The sequence below is a fragment of the Trichomycterus rosablanca genome, chromosome 3 (assembly GCF_030014385.1).
Source record: "Trichomycterus rosablanca isolate fTriRos1 chromosome 3, fTriRos1.hap1, whole genome shotgun sequence".
Classification (NCBI taxonomy): Eukaryota; Metazoa; Chordata; class Actinopteri; order Siluriformes; family Trichomycteridae; genus Trichomycterus; species Trichomycterus rosablanca.
In genome coordinates, this window is record NC_085990.1 from 2,155,765 (window position 1) to 2,175,077 (window position 19,313).

General features: G+C 42.3%; 1 protein-coding gene and 1 long non-coding RNA gene across 2 annotated transcripts; both read right to left on the bottom strand.

The window, feature by feature from the left end:
- Nucleotides 1-411: 411 nt before the first annotated feature.
- LOC134310158 (uncharacterized) lies at nt 412-1,428 on the bottom strand. The gene is made up of 2 exons (XR_010011273.1): nt 1,180-1,428; nt 412-1,015 (listed from the first exon to the last, which is right to left on the bottom strand). It is a non-coding gene; the product is annotated as an uncharacterized LOC134310158 (long non-coding RNA).
- Nucleotides 1,429-8,911: 7,483 nt separating this feature from the next.
- txnipb (thioredoxin interacting protein b) lies at nt 8,912-11,411 on the bottom strand. The gene is made up of 6 exons (XM_062991687.1): nt 10,996-11,411; nt 10,824-10,899; nt 10,579-10,726; nt 10,133-10,492; nt 9,731-10,033; nt 8,912-9,623 (listed from the first exon to the last, which is right to left on the bottom strand). The coding sequence occupies exons 1-6, from the start codon at nt 11,249-11,251 to the stop codon at nt 9,576-9,578; spliced, it is 1,191 nt and encodes a 396-aa protein (XP_062847757.1). The 5' UTR covers nt 11,252-11,411; the 3' UTR covers nt 8,912-9,575.
- Between the last annotated feature and the right edge of the window lie 7,902 nt (nt 11,412-19,313).

Genomic DNA, 19,313 nt, shown 5'->3' on the forward strand with positions numbered 1-19,313 from the left:
TCCGCATATGAACTCGCCTTGTGCAGGTGAAAGATGAAGTCGGCTGCTGCACACGCGTCGGAGGGGGCGTGTGTCAGTTCGCTCTCCTCAATCGGGGCAGGGGTCAGCACCAGTAGAGAGGAAGCGTAACGCAATCGGGTAAAAAATTGGACGCGCTTAAAAAACTGTGAAAAGGGGAGAAAATGCATTTTAAAATAGTAACGGAGCACCTCTGCTTCAAACTAACGAGGTCTTGAGTGATAAGAATGTCCCTTCTCACATGGAGAGGATTAGTAACGCCAGTCGAGCAGAGCGAATGCAGCTCCGTCTTTCGTCTCCATTAATTGAGATTCGGCGCTCGGCGTGTCTGCCGGAGGAACGGCGGCCGTGTGCTGAAAACAAAAGCGGTCCTTCACCACACTCTTCCCTCCATTAGTTTCTCCTGTGTTTTTTATTCACTAATTGTTGTTTGCACTTGAACACTCGGTCCAAAACTCCTACACTAAACACTACACACACACCATGGTCACACACACATATTTAATTCGGTACTTGAGGCTTGATACACAGATTCCTTTCTGTGATATGCAAATGAGCCCTTCTGTCTCTTTCATGCCGCTCTCGTCTGGTTTAAAGAAAGAAAACAGCACAGGACCTTCACACACACCGAGCACGTTTGGATGTTTGGATTGTGATCAACGCGCCGGTGTTTTCATGCTCTGCTAGTAATTATATGAGCTTGCATTATCTTGAGCTTGCTATCGGCCGACTAGGCGCCTGCACAGGCGGTGATTTGTTACTCTGAAGAAGGGAGGGCTGCATGGATCCCTCATAACTGCTGCAATTACGACCTCTACTGGCTGATTGATGGCACTGCACAGAGAAGGAGGATAATAAAGATCGGTGTGTAACTCTTCGTGCGCGATACAGATCTCCATATGAACCCGCCTCGTGCGGGTAAAAAGAAGTGGTAGGTACTGCACACACGTGTTTTTTACGACCATCCCTGGTCAGGAGTGGAGGTCTGCAGCAGTAGCTGGTGTATGACATAGAAACGTAAATAGAGAAAATGTTTATAAAAAATATATATGTAAGAATAATCACAACCTTGGTAAAGATGGTAAAAATATTATTAAAATGTCTAAGAAAATTACAAAACTTGTTTTAAATTACATGTATAAATGAACAGCTGGGACTGACCGGCCACAAATCTGGAGAGCCGGCTGGGACTGGCGCACATCTGGAGAGCTGCTCGGCGCCAGCCAACGGTCAGGGTTGCCGGCTGGGACCAACGACGTTGCTGGTGAGACCTCTGGATATCAGCCTTGAACCACCTTAAAGCTAAAACTGGGTCATAACTGCAGACTCCAGCAGGACAACAGTCCAAAACAATGTTTTGTTGACCACAGAGTCATGCTTTTTGCCAGCGCCTTCCAGTGCCCTAACCTAAACCCCAGAGCTGCGGTTTTGGGGAAAAGAGGTTCACAAACGAGGATCTAAGAGCTTGTAGGATTTTAAGAGCTTCGGTATTATAAAGAGATCCTAAAGTCCTTTATCTGTAAACTCTAATCACATTAGACATTATAGCAAAGTGGCACAAAGTATTTAAAGCAGGGGCGCCAATAATCGCAACACGTGGTACATTTATTTTATTATATAATAGATGTTAGATGTCATAGATTGTCATTGATCTAAAGGTGCAAATAATTGCAACACGAGGTCTTGTGGTTAATAATGTGCTAACATATTTATACAATACGTTTATTTCTATTATATAACAAATGTTAGATGTCTCATATACTGTATTTCAGTGTAATACTGAGCTATTCATGTACACACATTTGTAGGACTTCTATACACATCTGTACTCCGGGTGCCAGTAATTCTGCTGCTCTTAAAAACAATGTAGAATTTTAGAAGTTTAGAATTCGGTACTTACCCGGTGTCCTTATTTGAACCAGGCATCCACGCTCCACATCAGGCATAATGTTTATGAATTTGATCATGCACCCAGCACATGGAGGATGTCGACGACCAATCACGGCCCTGCACCGGCGCGTGCCACTCGCTCACCAGCCAGTGAGATCCATGCCAAATTTCATCATGCTGCCAAACTGTACAGGGATGGTCGGAGCCTGCCAAACACTGAAGGTCCTACAGAATTACTAACATTAATAACCGCTTCAGTATGTATCGTGTACTGTATGTTTGCATGTATTATATATGTGTGTTTATGAGCATGTGCATGTACACGTGTGGAGAACGTGTAGACTTGGCTGAGGGAGTCTGTTTGACATTTTGGTTTAAGTGTCTCAGCGAACTTTGCGGCCTTATCGCATCAAATGTCGCGGCAAATTCAGGGCAGCTTCCAAGCACTCCCAGTTTCGGGGGGGTAGAGGGAAACCAGAGTACCTAGACAGTAAAACACATACAAACATACCCATAAGCAGTGCCACTGTGGCACTTAAAATAATAATAATCATAAAAATCATCATTATTATCATAAATAATCATGCAGGATGTGATTTGGTGACATTAAATCCTTTCTAGGTGTGAGTTACTGAGTAAATGGGTCAGAGTGCGATGCCGAGTAAGGACTGGAGCCAGTCCAGGGTGTATTCCTGGTCTGTGCCCAGAGTTCCTGCAAGGGGTACATCGCCAGTCCATCATAGAGCACACACACACACACCTAAGATGAGTTTATTATCTCTGATTAACCCGACCGGAGGAAATCCACACAGACACAGGAAGAACATGCAAACGCAACACAGAAGGGACCCAGGACCTTCTTGCTGTGAGGTGAAAGTGCTACCCACCGTGACACCCTCACGATCTAAGTCTGTTAATTAAATATTTAAATTACATTTGTGCCAGGGCAGTTGTACTGGTTGGACCACTGTTGGACCCTTGAGCAAGGCCCTTAACCCTCAATTGTTTAGACAGTATAGTGAGTGTCATAGTACTGTAAGCCGCTTTGGTCCGTGTAATCAAAAATCAAATAACAAACAAACAGAAATTGAAAAACGCGTCCGAATTCAACATTTTTTATCAGTTCAACCATAAATAAACGTATTTGCTTCATACAGACAGGGTAAATCAAGCACACGTGTTAAGAAGACGGAGCAAGAAGTAATAATAACGTGATGCCGCGTCCCCTGTTCTGACTCTTGTGTCTGCTGTACTTTTTCTTGCCCTTGTAATTCACACAAGAACTATTTATCCTAAATAAAAAGAATGCTGTTTATAACGTCTCACCGTCGTCACAATATTTACATTAATATATTTTACTGTATAGAACTTCATTCTGTAATACAGGCAGAACTAATCGTACACATCGCTGTGTAACTATTATAACATTTAATCACAGTGGGTAGCACTGTCACCTCACAGCAAGAAGGTCCTGGGTTCGGTCCCCAGGTGGGGCGGTCCGGGTCCTTTCTGTGTGGAGTTTGCATGTTCTCCCCGTGTCTGCGTGGGTTTCCTCCGGGTGCTCCGGTTTCCTCCCGCAGTAAAAAGACGTGCAAGTGAGGTGAGCTGGAGATATTAAATTGTCCATGAGTGTGTTCGATATAACCTTGTGAACTGATGAATCTTGTGTAATGAGTAACTACCGTTCCTGTCATTAATGTAACCAAAGTGTAAAACATGAAGTTAAAATCCTAATAAACAAACAATATTTAATGCATTTTATTCAGCGTTCTCCTTCATGCACTTTTAGACGCTCCCTTAGTTTATTATCACAGATGAACCTCACATTTAAGAAACAGCTTTAACTCAAAATGAACTAAATAACGTTTTGAAATATATTTGATTGTTGTTGCTCCTTGTTTACTGCAGAATTCGTGCAATTGTATTAATGTTTGGATTAGGGATGTCCCGATCCAATCTCAAAGATCGGGATCGGGGCCGATCAAGGCATTTTTTAACTGATCAGAATCGGCTTTACTAAACCCGATCCTAATCCCAGTCTTTTGTTTTACATCAGCATGTCCGCTGTGTGGAAATAAATAATAAAGTCCAACAGCGGTGTAATGTCTGCAATGCGAGCATTTCACGAGGCGGTGGGAGCAGAGCTGCGTTCATTACTGTAGAATTTTACTGTTTATATGGTGTGTGAGTCGAGGATCACTCCGGTTTACAAAACAACGTAGTGATGCACTCGCTTAATAAAGAAATAAATACACGCTATATTCACATATTGTCGGGAGCATTTAACACTTTATTAACTTCTTCTGTTACGGTACCGAATAGCGGACAGCTAGAGTCAAGCACGCTATTCCATGCACTATGGAAGCCCCAAAGGGTCAAAACACACTCACTTCGCATAGAAACGTCCATCAAACCATCGTCACAATACAAGCACTTTAAGAACTGGCTTTCCTTCATAACAAAAGAGCCTGTCCATTTTATTTTGGTATTCAGGTTTTACTGTAATGCTGTTAAGTAACTTTTTTTCTTATATTCAAGTTAAGCTGCTACACAGATTTCTGTTCATTTTCAGTGCATCACTGCATTAAACAGATTTTTTTCTTCGAATGTAAAGTTTAAGTAAGTAAAACTGTAATTATCTCACTCATTTTGATTGATTTTGTAAAAATACAAAACATTAAGCCAATAGCTTGGATGCAGCATTTTTCCCTTCAGCACTGCAGAGCTATTCAGGTGTTAAACATGTACACTGGATTAATGTGAATAACTGTAATGTAGTTGAAGTGTGCACTGTGTGAACAGTATTATCCAGTTCTTATCTAGACAATATCTAGCAAATACAAGTTTCGGTTTGAGACTCGGTATCGGATCGGGATCAAAATTAATAATCGGGATTGAGATTGGGAACAAAAAAACGTGATTGGGACATCCCTAATTTGGATGTTTATTGGTCAAGAACAAGAAATATTATAATACAGGATAAATAAATAAATGAGTCTCGGATGTTAGACGATCATCCAGTATAAACTAACATGACCACTGCGGTATGGAAATTGCTTCCTCATAATGTTTGTTTTTTTCGCAGATAGAGCAAATACATGCACATCAAATATACAAACACAAAAGTCAGAACAACAGAAGACGTGTCGTTACGTTATTATAATTTTTTTAACACTTGTGCTTGATTTACACTCTCTAGCTGAAGCAAATATACGCATGTCAACGCTTGCGTGTTTATTTCTGGTTGAACTGATTAAAATACGACCCATTTTTCAATTTCTGCTTGTTTGTTATTTGATTTTTGATCTTAAAACGAATGACGCCCCGTTTTCTTGTTTTTCAACTTTGGGATTTGAAGTGAAAAACGAATGACCAAATGTACACGGACCCGCTTTGGATAAGAGCATCCGCTAAACGCTGAAAATGTAAATGTAAATAAGGGTCGTACTTGCATTCGTCAAGGCCAGAAACTCTAGACAGTTCAGGCTAAATGTGTCATGTAATTAATCTGGACTACACAACAGATTCTAACATAATAATTTTGTTATAATCAAAGGCTTTCCGACTTCAGATCTGTTTTATCTGGACTGTTTGGTTCTTTTTGGCTTGCTTCATGACTGCCAAAGTTAGCATGATGTTGCAGGTCGAGGAGAGCTAGAAAAGGGAAACGTGAGCCGGCGAGGGTGGGGTCAGGTCAGAACGAGATCCCGTACCATTTTCAGAAGCCCCTCTGTGTATGGGGGACAGCTGCAGAGGGGGTAAACAACAGCGTTGGGTTTCTTCTTTGATGGCTGGAGACTTGCTGAGTTTGCCCTTGACGTGTTTCACATATGCCGTAATGCACGCATTCCCTCCTGCATGTATGCTTTCTGTGAGCTCATCTGCACAATCGCGGTGAACGTGTGAACCCTGCACACCGAAAACAGCGGAAAAGCTCAGAGTCAGTGGCCTTGAACTAACTCGTCATGTGATACGACGTGCCGGTCCTTTCTTGACCTTGCAAAAGTGATTTTGTTGCAAGAGAACAATAACACACAGATTATTATTATAATACAGTTCTGTTATACTGCTGGAGAAGCAGCATCCAGTATTAACTCATCTAACACTGACCAGGCATAACATTAAAGCCACCTCCTTGTTTCTACACTCACTGTCCATTTTATCAGCTCCACTTACCATATAGAAGCACTTTGTACTTTCCATCTGTTTCTCTACATGCTTTGTTACCTCCTTTCACCCTGTTCTTCAATGGTCAGGACCCCCACAGGACCACCACAGAGCAGGTATTATTTAGGTGGTGGATGATTCTTAGCACTGCAGTGACACTGACATGGTGGTGGTGTGTTAGTGTGTGTTGTGCTGGTATGAGTGGATCAGACACAGCAGCGCTGCTGGAGTTTTTAAACACTGTGTCCACTCACTGTCCACTCTATCAGACGCTCCTACCTAGTCGGTCCACCTTATAGATGTAAAGTCCGAGACGATCGCTCATCTATTGCCGCTGTTTGAGTCGGTCATCTTCTAGACCTTCATCAGTGGTCACAGGACGCTGCCCACGGGGCGCTGTTGGCTGGATGTTTTTGGTTGGTGGACTATTCTCAGTCCAGCAGTGACAGTGAGGGAGACCTACACAGAGCCCTGAGTTTGACCCCACTGAACAGCTGGACGAATGGCAGTTGGACTAATAACCAGAAGGTTGCTGGTTCAAGCCCCATAACTGCCAGGTTGCCACTGTTGGGCCCACGAGCAAGGCCCTTAACCCTCAATTGCTTAGACAGTATACTGTCACAGTACTGTAAATCACTTCGAATTAAAGTAAATGTTAATGTGAGACCTGCACAGAGAACTGACTTTGACCCCACTGAATATGTTTGGGATGAATTGGAATGCTGATTATGAACCGGTCCTAGTGCTCAACCTCACGAACGTCACTTCAGGTGTCCACATACTTTTGTCCACATTGTTGAGCAATCTGTTTGTTTATGTAATTGTTGTGCCCACCCGGGCTGAGCGTGGACGTGCATCACCCCTGTGCCAGGCGCATGTATTTAAAGGATGATCATCTTGGACGAGCTGCTGAATAGTTTGAAACTGAACGTATCCTGTAAATAAAACCTCCTCTGGTACACAACAGCTGCCCGTTCGTGCCATGGCTTCTCATTTATATCCTCCTGCCAACCTTTCCCCTACATCTCAGCGACTCGGTCACTCAGTCCCGGGGCGACCAGAGTTCTGAACTATTACAGATTATACATGAGAACACAGGGTCTCACGGAGGTGTTTTGAGGATGGGGTTATAAATCCCTCGTCATAACACAAATACAGGCGTCCCAAACAGCAGGGTAGCAGTGACATTCTGATTTACACTGTATTATATTATTCATTAATTCATTTTATCTGATTCTTTTATTTAAATTAAAATTTCTGTCCTGTAGAACAGGAACTGCTGCTGTATAAAATGTGCTTTATAAATACAGATCATTATTATTTATTTTAATTTTTGTTTTCACGTAGACACACTGCAAAGTCTCGTCAGAAAAGAGCACAGTTGTAGCCTAGTGGTTAAGGTACTGGACTAGTAATCGAAAGGTCACTGGTTCAAGCACCACCACTGCCAAGTTGCCACTGTTGGACCCTTGAGCGAAACCCCTTAATTGTATACTGTCACAGTTCTATAAATTGCTTTATACAGTATAGCAGACTAATTATGAAAAAAAAAAAACATACATGTATGTTCCAGTATATTAACAAACACAGTTCCGGTTCCACTAAATGCCTAAAAGTTTGTGGACACCTGACTATGAGTTTGTTAAGGTAGTTGTAGCTGGGTGGTTAAGGTACTGGACTAGTAATCGAAAGGTCGCTGGTTCAAGCCCCACCACTGCCAAGTGGCCACTGTTGGGCCCTTGAGCAAGGCCCTTAACCCTCAATTTCTTCGACAATATACTGCCACATTAGTGTAAGTCGCTTTGGATAAAAAGCATCTGCTAAATGCCGAAAATGTAAACCTAAATGTATTTGGATGTACACATCAATTACTGACAGTTAAATTAACACATTTACAAACATACTGATAATGTAAAGTTCCAGTTACACAAAAGTTACTCAACAGCCAAAAGTTTGTGGACACCTGACCATGAGTTTGTTAGAAAACCTCATTATAAAAGCATTAATATAAAGTTGACCCACTTCTTACCAATAGATTTGCAATTTGTCTGTTGGAATTTGTGGTCATTCAGTAAAAATAATATTTGTTAGGCCTAAAAATCAACAATTTAATGAAATGACGAGGTGGTTTTTTGGGTCGAACACCTTGAGCAGGACAAGATGGCATGCCGAAGCAAGATAAAACACCTCCATTTAACCGTTAAGACGAATGCGTCTATGTTAAATAAAATGTTCTGTTAGAATTAAACTCCTTTAACTGAAGGTAAAGGTAAACGTACTTCAGTCAGCACTTGTGACAAACATTTAATATTGTTTATGTGAGTGTTTATCACTGCACAAACTTAAGGTCAAAGCACTTAAAATTGCATTAATGATTTAAAGTGGCTTATAGATCAAACAGATGACAGAATATTCTGGAGAAACACTACTCATATGGTCACTAGGAGTCCGAATAATAATAATAATAATAATAATAATTATGTTATCTTTATGCCTGTTTGTAATTATGATAATGTGCATTATACTGTATAGCACAGCTTTGGACACCTGACTATGAAGTTGATTTCCCACAAGATTTTGCAGTGTGTCTGTGGGGATTTAGTATGTTTTAAATCTAAAATCAACAATTTCACATGGTGTTTATTTGGGTCAAACACTTATTAACACTTATATAGCACAGCTCACAGTTTTTAAGTGACTTTAATGTGACGGATGCCACAAAACACTGAATAATCCCAAATAAATACTAAATAATGAATTAGATTTTTTTATTCTAGCTACAATTTTACAAACTACATGATCTAAACCTGGCAAACAAAAGGACAGAACGAGAGAGTTACTTTCTTTCTTTCTTTATTTATGAACTTGCGTGAGTACAAATATAAATCAGTGTACAAAATGTTTACGTGTACAAAAGTGCTTATTCACAATACTCCAGTTAAACCAGATCATCTGTGCTAAGTTCAACCACACTGAGTACAATTACTAAACAAAAAATAATAATAACAATAATAAAGTGCACAAATTATACTGTAGTAACAACCGATCGAGTTCCAGATACACTTTTATACAGCAAAATGAGGAAGAAAATCAATCACTCTGATACAAAGTTGTATAAAGGTGTTAAATCTAATTCAATACGATATGCACAACATTCTTACTGATCAGATTCATCCTGACGGTCCGCGTGAACCGGACCGCTCAGAAGTTGACGTGGAATGACTATTAAAGCGAGCGTATCGTCGCACCAATGTGGCAAAGCTGAAATTTTAATCTGAAAAATGATCAGATCCTAAATACTGAGGATACCTCAGAGAAAGTACAAGTACAGAGCAAACTCAACAGCGTTATGCTTCTTGGGAAGCCCGTTATCCTTCAGTTAAAGCGTTTTATGTGACGTACTGAAATGCAAAACCAAAATCTCCCATTAATTCAGTCTTTTGCCCAACTGACCACCTTACATAGATCCCTACTTTCTAAACATTTCCCATTGTAGCTGCTTAGCACGACTGAAGAGTGATTCCACTCCTGCTTTGTCCCTCTTCCACCTGCAAAATAATAAACAGGGCACAGTGTAAGACTTCACCTGCACAGATTAGCTTGTAATCTTAAAAAAAAACGTTCTTTTTAATTCGATCATGAGTCCCTCACGTACCTCGGTGTAGGCTGGAGGAGGCATCTGATGGTACCGTCCTGCGTGTATGAAGATGGGACAGTCGTCTTCGTCGTAGTCATCCAGGAGCGGCGTGACGAGGGTGACCGGGCAGCCGTGCCGAGGGATCTCGCTGTAGCTGGGCGGGGCGGACGGCATGGACCCCGTGCTGCTGGAGGCCGTGGTGCTTCCGTCCTGGCTGCTCATGCTGTTGGTGCGACTGGCGATGCCGGTGAACGGGATGGTCCCGATGACCAGCGGAAGCTCCAGGGTTAGCTTGTCGCTGCCCGGGACGTGCACATAAATCTGAAATGCACACGCGCATGAAGCAAATTAGATTTTATTATCTTGCAGACTGAAAAAAAATCATAAATACAATATAATCTGAGTGCCATCCAAGCTCACCATGAGCGTGTAGTCCATGTGGATGATGTTGCACCCCAGAATAGTGGGCTTCAGCTTGGGAACGTGGATGATCTTGCCCCGCCAGACGTCGCACACGCCAGAGATGATGTGATCCCCCCGGACGGCCGAGATCTTCTCGCGGAGCACCTTGGCGCGCCCGTTGGCCAGGTAGGTGTGCGTGGCTATGATGGCGGCTTTGGGGACGACGATGCGAGAGCAGGCGTTCTCGAACTTGGCGTCGATGCAGATGTTCTCCCCCTCGCAGTAGCCCCTGCGGTCGATCTTGGCCGCGATCGAGACGCTGCCATCGGGTATGAACATGCAGGTCAGCTTCTTCTCCTTGACCCCGGCGACCGGAGACTGAAAAAGAGGGAAAATGAGAATTATAATCACTGTGCATGTTCATTATGTGAACTATTCGAGTAGGACTGTTGATGCTGGCGTACCGTAAGGTCAGGAGCGTTGACATCGATTGGCTCCATCACTTCAAAGTACTTTCTGCACTCAACCTCAGCCTGGCACGGCCTCTCCATCGCCGCTTGTACGTAGTACTCGACCGACCCGAACTTGCTTCTATAGGATGAAACTAACTGCCTGTAAAAACATGGACATTTATATTACATTCATTTAGCTGAATTATGACCAGAAGTTTGCACATGTGGTGAAAATGTGATGAATTGATGATGCATACCCTGGCTGAGGGAGCTCAAACCCAAAAGTGTACTCATATCTGCTTCCAGGTCTGAGAGTCACACAGCCATCCAGATCTAATACAAGACAGGAGTCAGAACATTAAAACCAAGTTCCTATGAAGTATCAGGACAAAATATTCTGCAAATTCAGAAGACAGGACGACTCTTTACCTGCTGGCTGACCATCCAGATGGAGCACATCTTGGTATCTGAGATAATCAAGGGCTTCCTTGCAGCGCTGCTTGCCCTTCTTGTATTGCACCTTGGCGCAACCGATTCCGCACAGTCTGACAGACGCGACTCGAGTCACCTCAGACACCTCGACCACCACCATGCCAGCAACTTTATCCCCGCTGGAGTAGAAGGTTTTGCTCGGGTCACGCAGTTTGATCTCGAAGGTCTTTGGTTTTTTGCTCAGCACCACCATCCTTGCACTATTATAACAGTATTAATAGTTTAATTCCAGCTTAATTAAATCCTCTGTCCTTATACTAATGCAACTCTTTTAAATCTAAACAATAAGCCTCGCTTTAAGTCTGTGTTTAGTGTCAGTGCTGTAAACACTGACCGACTCTCGGTGCTTTGACTATATATTTACCAACACCTAAAGCCCCACAGGCGCTGCACATACCTGAGCGGCGTACACGTGAACAACGCGTGCATGTAGTAAGGTACGTCTCTATCAGCGCTCTGATTGGCCAGCTGACTTGTTTGTGACCGTTCCAGCCAATGAGAGTCCGGGAGCGGCGCGTGAACACCGCGTGGACACCGCCGCACGGTGAAAAGAAGGGGGCGTGGGGAGGAATGAGTGGGCGTGGCTAGTCGTGGAAGCCCTACATGGGCAGGCCATGTGGTAGTATATATTCTCATGGTACAGTAGCTGCTCCTGTTTTCTCCTGACAACAGCACGTGATCTCATTAACCTAGTTAACCTAGTTAATCTGGTTAATCTAGTTAACCTGTAAAGCTACACTGATGTACATTTGGTTTTCATATGCCATGAAACATGATCCTGCAAATAGTCCTGTGATGTATAAGCGACCATGAAAACAGTTACATAAAGGGCGGCACGGTGGCTCAGTGGGTAGCACCGGACCTGGGTTCGATTCCCAGGTGGAGAGGTCTGCCCAGCTAACAATTTTTGGTTCCCAGAACGTTCTGGGAACGTTAGTTTTTGGTTCCCAGAACGTTCTGGGAACGGATCTTTTTGGTTGCCCTTTGGTTCCCCAGGAAAGTTTTCTTTACATAAATAGAACGTTCCCGTTTGGTTCTGCATTATAGTTCTGGGAACGTTCCCCTAACGTTCCCGTAACCTTAAAATTATTGAAACCTTTAAGGGAACCTTGTACTCACCTTTAAATTATTGAAAACTTTAGACAAGAAAACCTCACTTTCTAGTTGTGCTAATGGAGAGTTCTGCTTGCTATATAGAGCTAATTTCTCTCACTGGGTCATGAGAAAACCTTCCGGGAACGTTACTGGAACGATACTTTATACACATAAGAAATAAAACCTTATACAAGCTTTAACTAACGTTCTCTGTTAGTTCTCATAAAACCATGAGAGAACGTTAGGTTTCATAGTTTTATAGTTGGTACTTGCAAGTAAAGGTTGATCTACATGGACCGTCTCAAGCAAAAGGCTGTTTCTTTGGTAAGTTCCTACTAAAAAACTTTGAAGATCATAAGAAAACCTTCCGGGAACGTTACTGGAACGTTACTTTAAACACATAAGAAAGAAAACCTTAAGGCAACTTTTAGATAACGTTTTCTGTTAGTTTTCATAAAAACATGAGAGAACGTTAGGTTTCATAGTTCCCGGAACGTTCCGGGAACAGCACCGATTTTTTTACATTTACATTTTCAGCATTTAGCAGACACTTTTATCCAAAGCGACTTACACAATGAGCTGAACACGATGAGCAATTGAGGGCTAAGGGCCTTGCTCAGGGACCCAACAGTGGCAACTTGGTGGTGGCGGGGCTTGAACCGGCAACCTTCTGTTTACTAATTCAGTACCTTAACCACTGAGCTATCACTGGCCCATTTTTTTAACGAAAATAGAACGTTACCATTACGTTATGGGATGGTTCCCTAAAAATAACCATAGGGGAACCAAAATCTAACGTTACGGGAACGTTCTGTGTTAGCTGGGTGGGTCCTTTCTGTGTAGAGTTTGCATGTTCTCCCTGTGTCTGCATGGGTTTCCTCCGGGTGCTGTGATGTGCAGTCAGGTATTGGAGATACTAAAACTGCCCTGGTGCGAATGTGTGTGTGTGTGTGTGTGTGTGTGTTTACAGAATGTGTGTGTGTGTGTGTGTGTTTGCCCTGTGATAGACTGGCAACCTGTCCTGGGTGTTTCCTGCCTTTTGCCAAGTGAATCATACCCAAGGGTTATATAAAGATGCTTTCGTATCCATTTACCTGATTGCATTTCGCGTCCTCTCTACTAATGTTCACCACCACTCTGGCTGAGGAGCGCCGAGACTGACACACGCCCCCCTCCGACATGTGTGCAGTAGCCGACTGCATCTTTTTACCTGCACCAGAAGGATTTATACGTGGATCAGCTTTGTGCACGGAGAGCCACACCCTGATTAACTCATTATCCCATGTCTCAGTGCAGCCAGCAGAAGTCGCATTAGTTATGAAGTCCCCTCCGGAACCCCCCTGAACAACAGCCAATCGTTCTTCATGTAGGCGCCCAGCCTGCCGGAAGCAGAGCTGAGATTTAAACCGACGAGTTTGAGATGTCAGCTCTTGTGTGCTAGCCTGTTTTACCTCTGTGCTACCCAAGTGCCCCATTAAAAAAAAAACATTACATTATTTTACATTCTTACATTCTCTTATTTATTTTATGCTATTTTTCTATTTTTGATTATCTGATTTGTACATTTTAGTTGTGTACAAATTCCCTGTGTGTGTATAAACATACTTGGCCAATAAAGCTGATTCAGATTCTGATTATAAAAGTTTTATAACATTGACTAACTGTTGCTTCACCATGTGGATTAGCATCGCAGAAGATGCATTTATTTGCACACGGTGATCATTTACATTTACAGCGTTTTAGATTTTTATCCAAAGTGGCTTTCTATTGTGACAGAATACAACTTAAACAACTGAGAGTGTTGGGGCTTGGATCAGCAACCTTCTGATTAATTCTGATAACTCATCCAGTACTTTGAACTAGTACTGCCAGTGCCCGTGGCAGGGCCTTAGCCAGGAACTGAACGTTATAGGGGACTGAATGTGCAGTAGTGTTAGTGGTGGTGGGGGGTTAGAGGTGAGAACACTGACATTGTTTATTTATCATTTTTACATCCGTATTGGGGGGGGGGGGGGGGGCATTTCAGTGTACTAAGGGGACTCGTCCCTTCTCAATATACAGTGTTACACTATAATCAGATTGCACCAACAAATTAGATTCCGACAATAATCAAACTACTGGAGTTACAAACACCTCAGTAATCTGATCACTGGTTTCTCAGTGTGAACAACCTGCACTGAGGCTGTTTACATTTTTATACGTGTTTTGCTCCTTTTTTTACATCCCACTAATCAGTAAAAACTATTTTGTTGACAGGGTGGCAGCAGCGATAACATTTTGAATGATAACGTATGTGTACATAAATCTCAGTGCTGCTTAAGACTGCGGCTTTTAACCAGCGTGTGTGTTCATGTGTTAATGCTATTTTATAACATTGGTTATCACTGTTTAACAATTAAAACATCCTTATACATGCACAGATGCAGAAAACTAATAGCTATCTTTTTTTTCCAGCTTTAATAACAGCCACTCATTTAAGAAGGCTTCTCACAAGACTTTGAAACATGCCTGTGGGAATTTGTGTTGGTCAAGAAAGTCTCAGTTCACCAGCGCCGAGATTCTGAACTCCTCGGGTTCGAGGCTGGGCGCCATCTAGCGGGCAATAAATGGCAGTGCCTGCAGTAGACACGGTTCTGCTAGGGCGGGGTGACCGGACCATGTGGGTGGGGTCTTCAAATGCTGTGTAAGGACCCTAATTGGCAGATATAGAGGCGCCTGGGCAGTGTGCATGGGTGAAAATGCGGGTCGGAGGAGGAGGCGTGAGCAGGAATATACCCTCCTCGACTGCAATCAGGGTGCCACCAGCAGCGGAAGACAGATTGACTACGATAAATTGGGAGAAAATGCATCAATAAAATTTAAAAAAGAAAGCCTCAGTTGATGTTCCAGTTCATTCCAGAGCTGCTGAGTAAGGTTGAGGTCAGGACTCTGTGCAGGACGCTGGAGATTCTTTAATCCGAGCTTTTCTTCACGTCTGTATAGAGCTTGCTTTGTGCACAGGGACACAGTCATGCTGGAACAGGAAAGGGCCTTCCCTAAACTGTTGCTGCAAAGTCATTAATATATAATTTCCTTTGTCTCAATACTTTGGTCCATGCAGTATGGACAGATAGTTCTTTGCTACAGCAGAGCTGAATGAGTCTGAATGATGCTGAAGGTGTTTTGCTGTCTGACCGGGTCATGCAGGGGGTGTGATGTGTTGTCCAGAATGACAGGGAGTTTCTCATGTGTCCTTTACCAGTATACCAGTATACACAATTCTAATAATCTGATTACTTGGCAACAATCTGGTTACCTTATTTGGATTAATTAACACCATTTTGAGATAATCAAAGTCTACTGTAGTTAGATAACTACCAGAACGTGAGCATAATCAGATTATTATAAATGCTGTGTTTGTAAAAAGGTAAAAAACTCAATACCAACTAATAAAATATTTCTAGAGAAGTAGAGGTGGTCCACTCAACCCCAAGTTAGATGTATGATGCCGTATCATGCATTAATAAAGTAGCATTAATTTACTCACTCACTTTCTTAACCACGTATCCAATTAGGGTTGTTGGGGGGTGCTGGAGCCTATCCCAGCTTTTTGATGGGCGCAAGGCACACAGTAACACCCTGCACAGGGCGCCAATCCATTGCAGGGCAGACACACACACACACACACACACACACACACACGGTGTCAGTGTCCCCAATTAACCTGACTGCATGTTTTTTGGACTGTAGGAGGAAACCGGAGCTCCCGGAGGAAACCCACGCAGACACGGGGAGAACATGCAAACTCCACACAGAAAGGACCCGGACCGCCCCGCCTGGGGATCGAACGTGGAGGCCGTAAATTATGTCATTCGGAGCTCCTAGGAAGTCGAATTCACTGAGAACCCCCTCTGACCATACACACACACACACACACACGTCTGTAAGATATGATCATAGCAATTTTTATTTCTTCTGTAACTGCTTTACTCTTTTTTTAACTGGGAATACTGGATGTAAGCTGAAAATACACTTTGGACAGCATGCCAGTCATCACTGCTAGAAGTAATTAGTCAAAGAAGCTAATCCCCCCACTGGCATGCTTTAGGGAGGTCAGAGGAAACCATGGTAAACCCTGTGAAAGCAATACAGACAACGAGAGAATATTACAAACCTCACACCTAACCAAGGTGAGAATTAAAACCAGGTCCCCAGGGCCACGGACCTACTGTACCAGCACTACCAGCAGCTGCCACATGTACTGTAGCCTTAATGGTAAAATTTAATGGTTTTATGTTAATTTAATGGACTGGGTTTGATTAATTTGATTTAAATGATATTTGCATCTGTATTAATGCTGTACTTGCGCTGTGAGTCTGGAATAAAGATGCACTGATGTATAGCATTAATGTAAGTAAGTAAGTAAGTAAACCTTTATTTATATAGCACTTTTCTAAGACTAACTACAAAGTGCTTCACAATCAATAAGATACGATATGAATAAAGGAAATAAAACAAAAATATAACAAATAAAATACATATAACACCAGAAAAACAACCCAGCTACATCCATGGGTGGAATAAAAACAGACATAAACCATCCAAACAGTGCAGCTTCATCTAATAAACCTTTTACATGATGGAATAATCCTAGACCTATACGTACAGCAGCAGGTTATAATCTGTGGTTATAATCTGAAGTTATGATCTGAGGTTATGATCTGAGGTTATAATCTGAGGTTATGATCTGAGGTTATGATCTGAGGTTATGATGAGATTTATGTTGTAATCTCATATCTCACATCAGTGAGTTTACACATGTGTAATAATGTGGTCAGTGGTCAAACACTGGCTGAATATTTTTGGCTCACTCTTTCTGAAAGCTGTGCTGCCACCTACCGAGTAAATCCTTACAACAGACCTCATAATGACTGTTTCTCTCAACAATAACACACCTAATTTAGCTCATAGTAAAAAATATACTTCTTTAAGTTTAAGACACAGTTCTGTTAGTGTTTTGCCCTTCTTCATCTGCACCAAGAAATATTGTGATGCCCTAAATATCAATCACACCCTGTTCACACCCAACTGTTCATCACTCTGCCTCACTTATACAAAATTAATCATTCAATATTTTTATTACATTTTAAAAAAATTTACTTTTTTGATTTTTTATAGTTCTAAGTTGTCCAAAACAAATAGTTACGAAACACAAAGAAAACACGAGCTTACCTAAATATGAACAATCTAAATTATCTTAGTTAAATCAGTATTAAAGCTACATTAGTATTTTGACTGTATTAATTAATTACTATAGATAGATAGATAGATAGATAGATAGATAGATAGATAGATAGATAGATAGATAGATAGATAGATAGATAGATAGATAGATAGATAGATAGATACAGTATATAAACAGTTAGATATATAGACAGACAGATAGACAGACACACAGACAGACAGATAGATACACAGACAGACGGACGGACGGATAGATAGACAGACACATAGAAAGACAGACAGACAGACAGACTATATATATATACAGTGTATCACAAAAGTGAGTACACCCCTCACATTTCTGCAAATATTTTATTATATCTTTTCATGGGACAACACTATAGAACTAAAACTTGGATATAACTTAGAGTAGTCAGTGTACAGCTTGTATATCAGTGTAGATTTACTGTCTTCTGAAAATAACTCAATACACAGCCATTAATGTCTAAATAGCTGCAACATAAGTGAGTACACCCCACATTGAACATGTCCAAATTGTGCCCAAAGTGTCAATATTTTGTGTGACCACCATTATTATCCAGCACTGCCTTAACTCTCCTGGGCATGGAATTCACCAGAGCTGCACAGGTTGCTACTGGAATCCTCTTCCACTCCTCCATGATGACATCACGGAGCTGGTGGATGTTAGACACCTTGAACTCCTCCACCTTCCACTTGAGGATGCGCCACAGGTGCTCAATTGGGTTTAGTCCATCACCTTTACCTTCAGCTTCCTCAGCAAGGCAGTTGTCATCTTGGAGGTTGTGTTTGGGGTCGTTATCCTGTTGGAAAACTGCCATGAGGCCCAGTTTTCGAAGGGAGGGGATCATGCTCTGTTTCAGAATGTCACAGTACATGTTGGAATTCATGTTTCCCTCAATGAACTGCAGCTCCCCAGTGCCAGCAACACTCATGCAGCCCAAGACCATGATGCTACCACCACCATGCTTGACTGTAGGCAAGATACAGTTGTCTTGGTACTTCTCACCAGGGCGCCGCCACACATGCTGGACACCATCTGAGCCAAACAAGTTTATCTTGGTCTCGTCAGACCACAGGGCATTCCCGTAATCCATGTTCTTGGACTGCTTGTCTTCAGCAAACTGTTTGCGGGCTTTCTTGTGCGTCAGCTTCCTTCTGGGATGACGACCATGCAGACCGAGTTGATGCAGTGTGCGGCGTATGGTCTGAGCACTGACAGGCTGACCTCCCACGTCTTCAACCTCTGCAGCAATGCTGGCAGCACTCATGTGTCTATTTTTTAAGGCCAACCTCTGGATTTGACACCGAACACGTGGACTTGACTTCTTTGGTCGACCCTGGCGAAGCCTGTTCCGAGTGGAACCTGTCCTGGAAAACCGCTGTATGACCTTGGCCACCATGCTGTAGCTCAGTTTCAGGGTGTTAGCAATCTTCTTATAGCCCAGGCCATCTTTGTGGAGAGCAACAATTCTATTTCTCACATCCTCAGAGAGTTCTTTGCCATGAGGTGCCATGTTGAATATCCAGTGGCCAGTATGAGAGAATTGTACCCAAAACACCAAATTTAACAGCCCTGCTCCCCATTTACACCTGGGACCTTGACACATGACACCAGGGAGGGACAGCGACACATTTGGGCACAATTTGGACATGTTCACTGTGGGGTGTACTCACTTATGTTGCAGCTATTTAGACATTAATGGCTGTGTGTTGAGTTATTTTCAGAAGACAGTAAATCTACACTGCTATACAAGCTGTACACTGACTACTCTAAGTTATATCCAAGTTTTATTTCTATAGTGTTGTCTCATGAAAAGATATAATGAAATATTTGCAGAAATGTGAGGGGTGTACTCACTTTTGTGATACACTGTATATATATACTGTATATATCATAAGGATAGATAGATAGATAG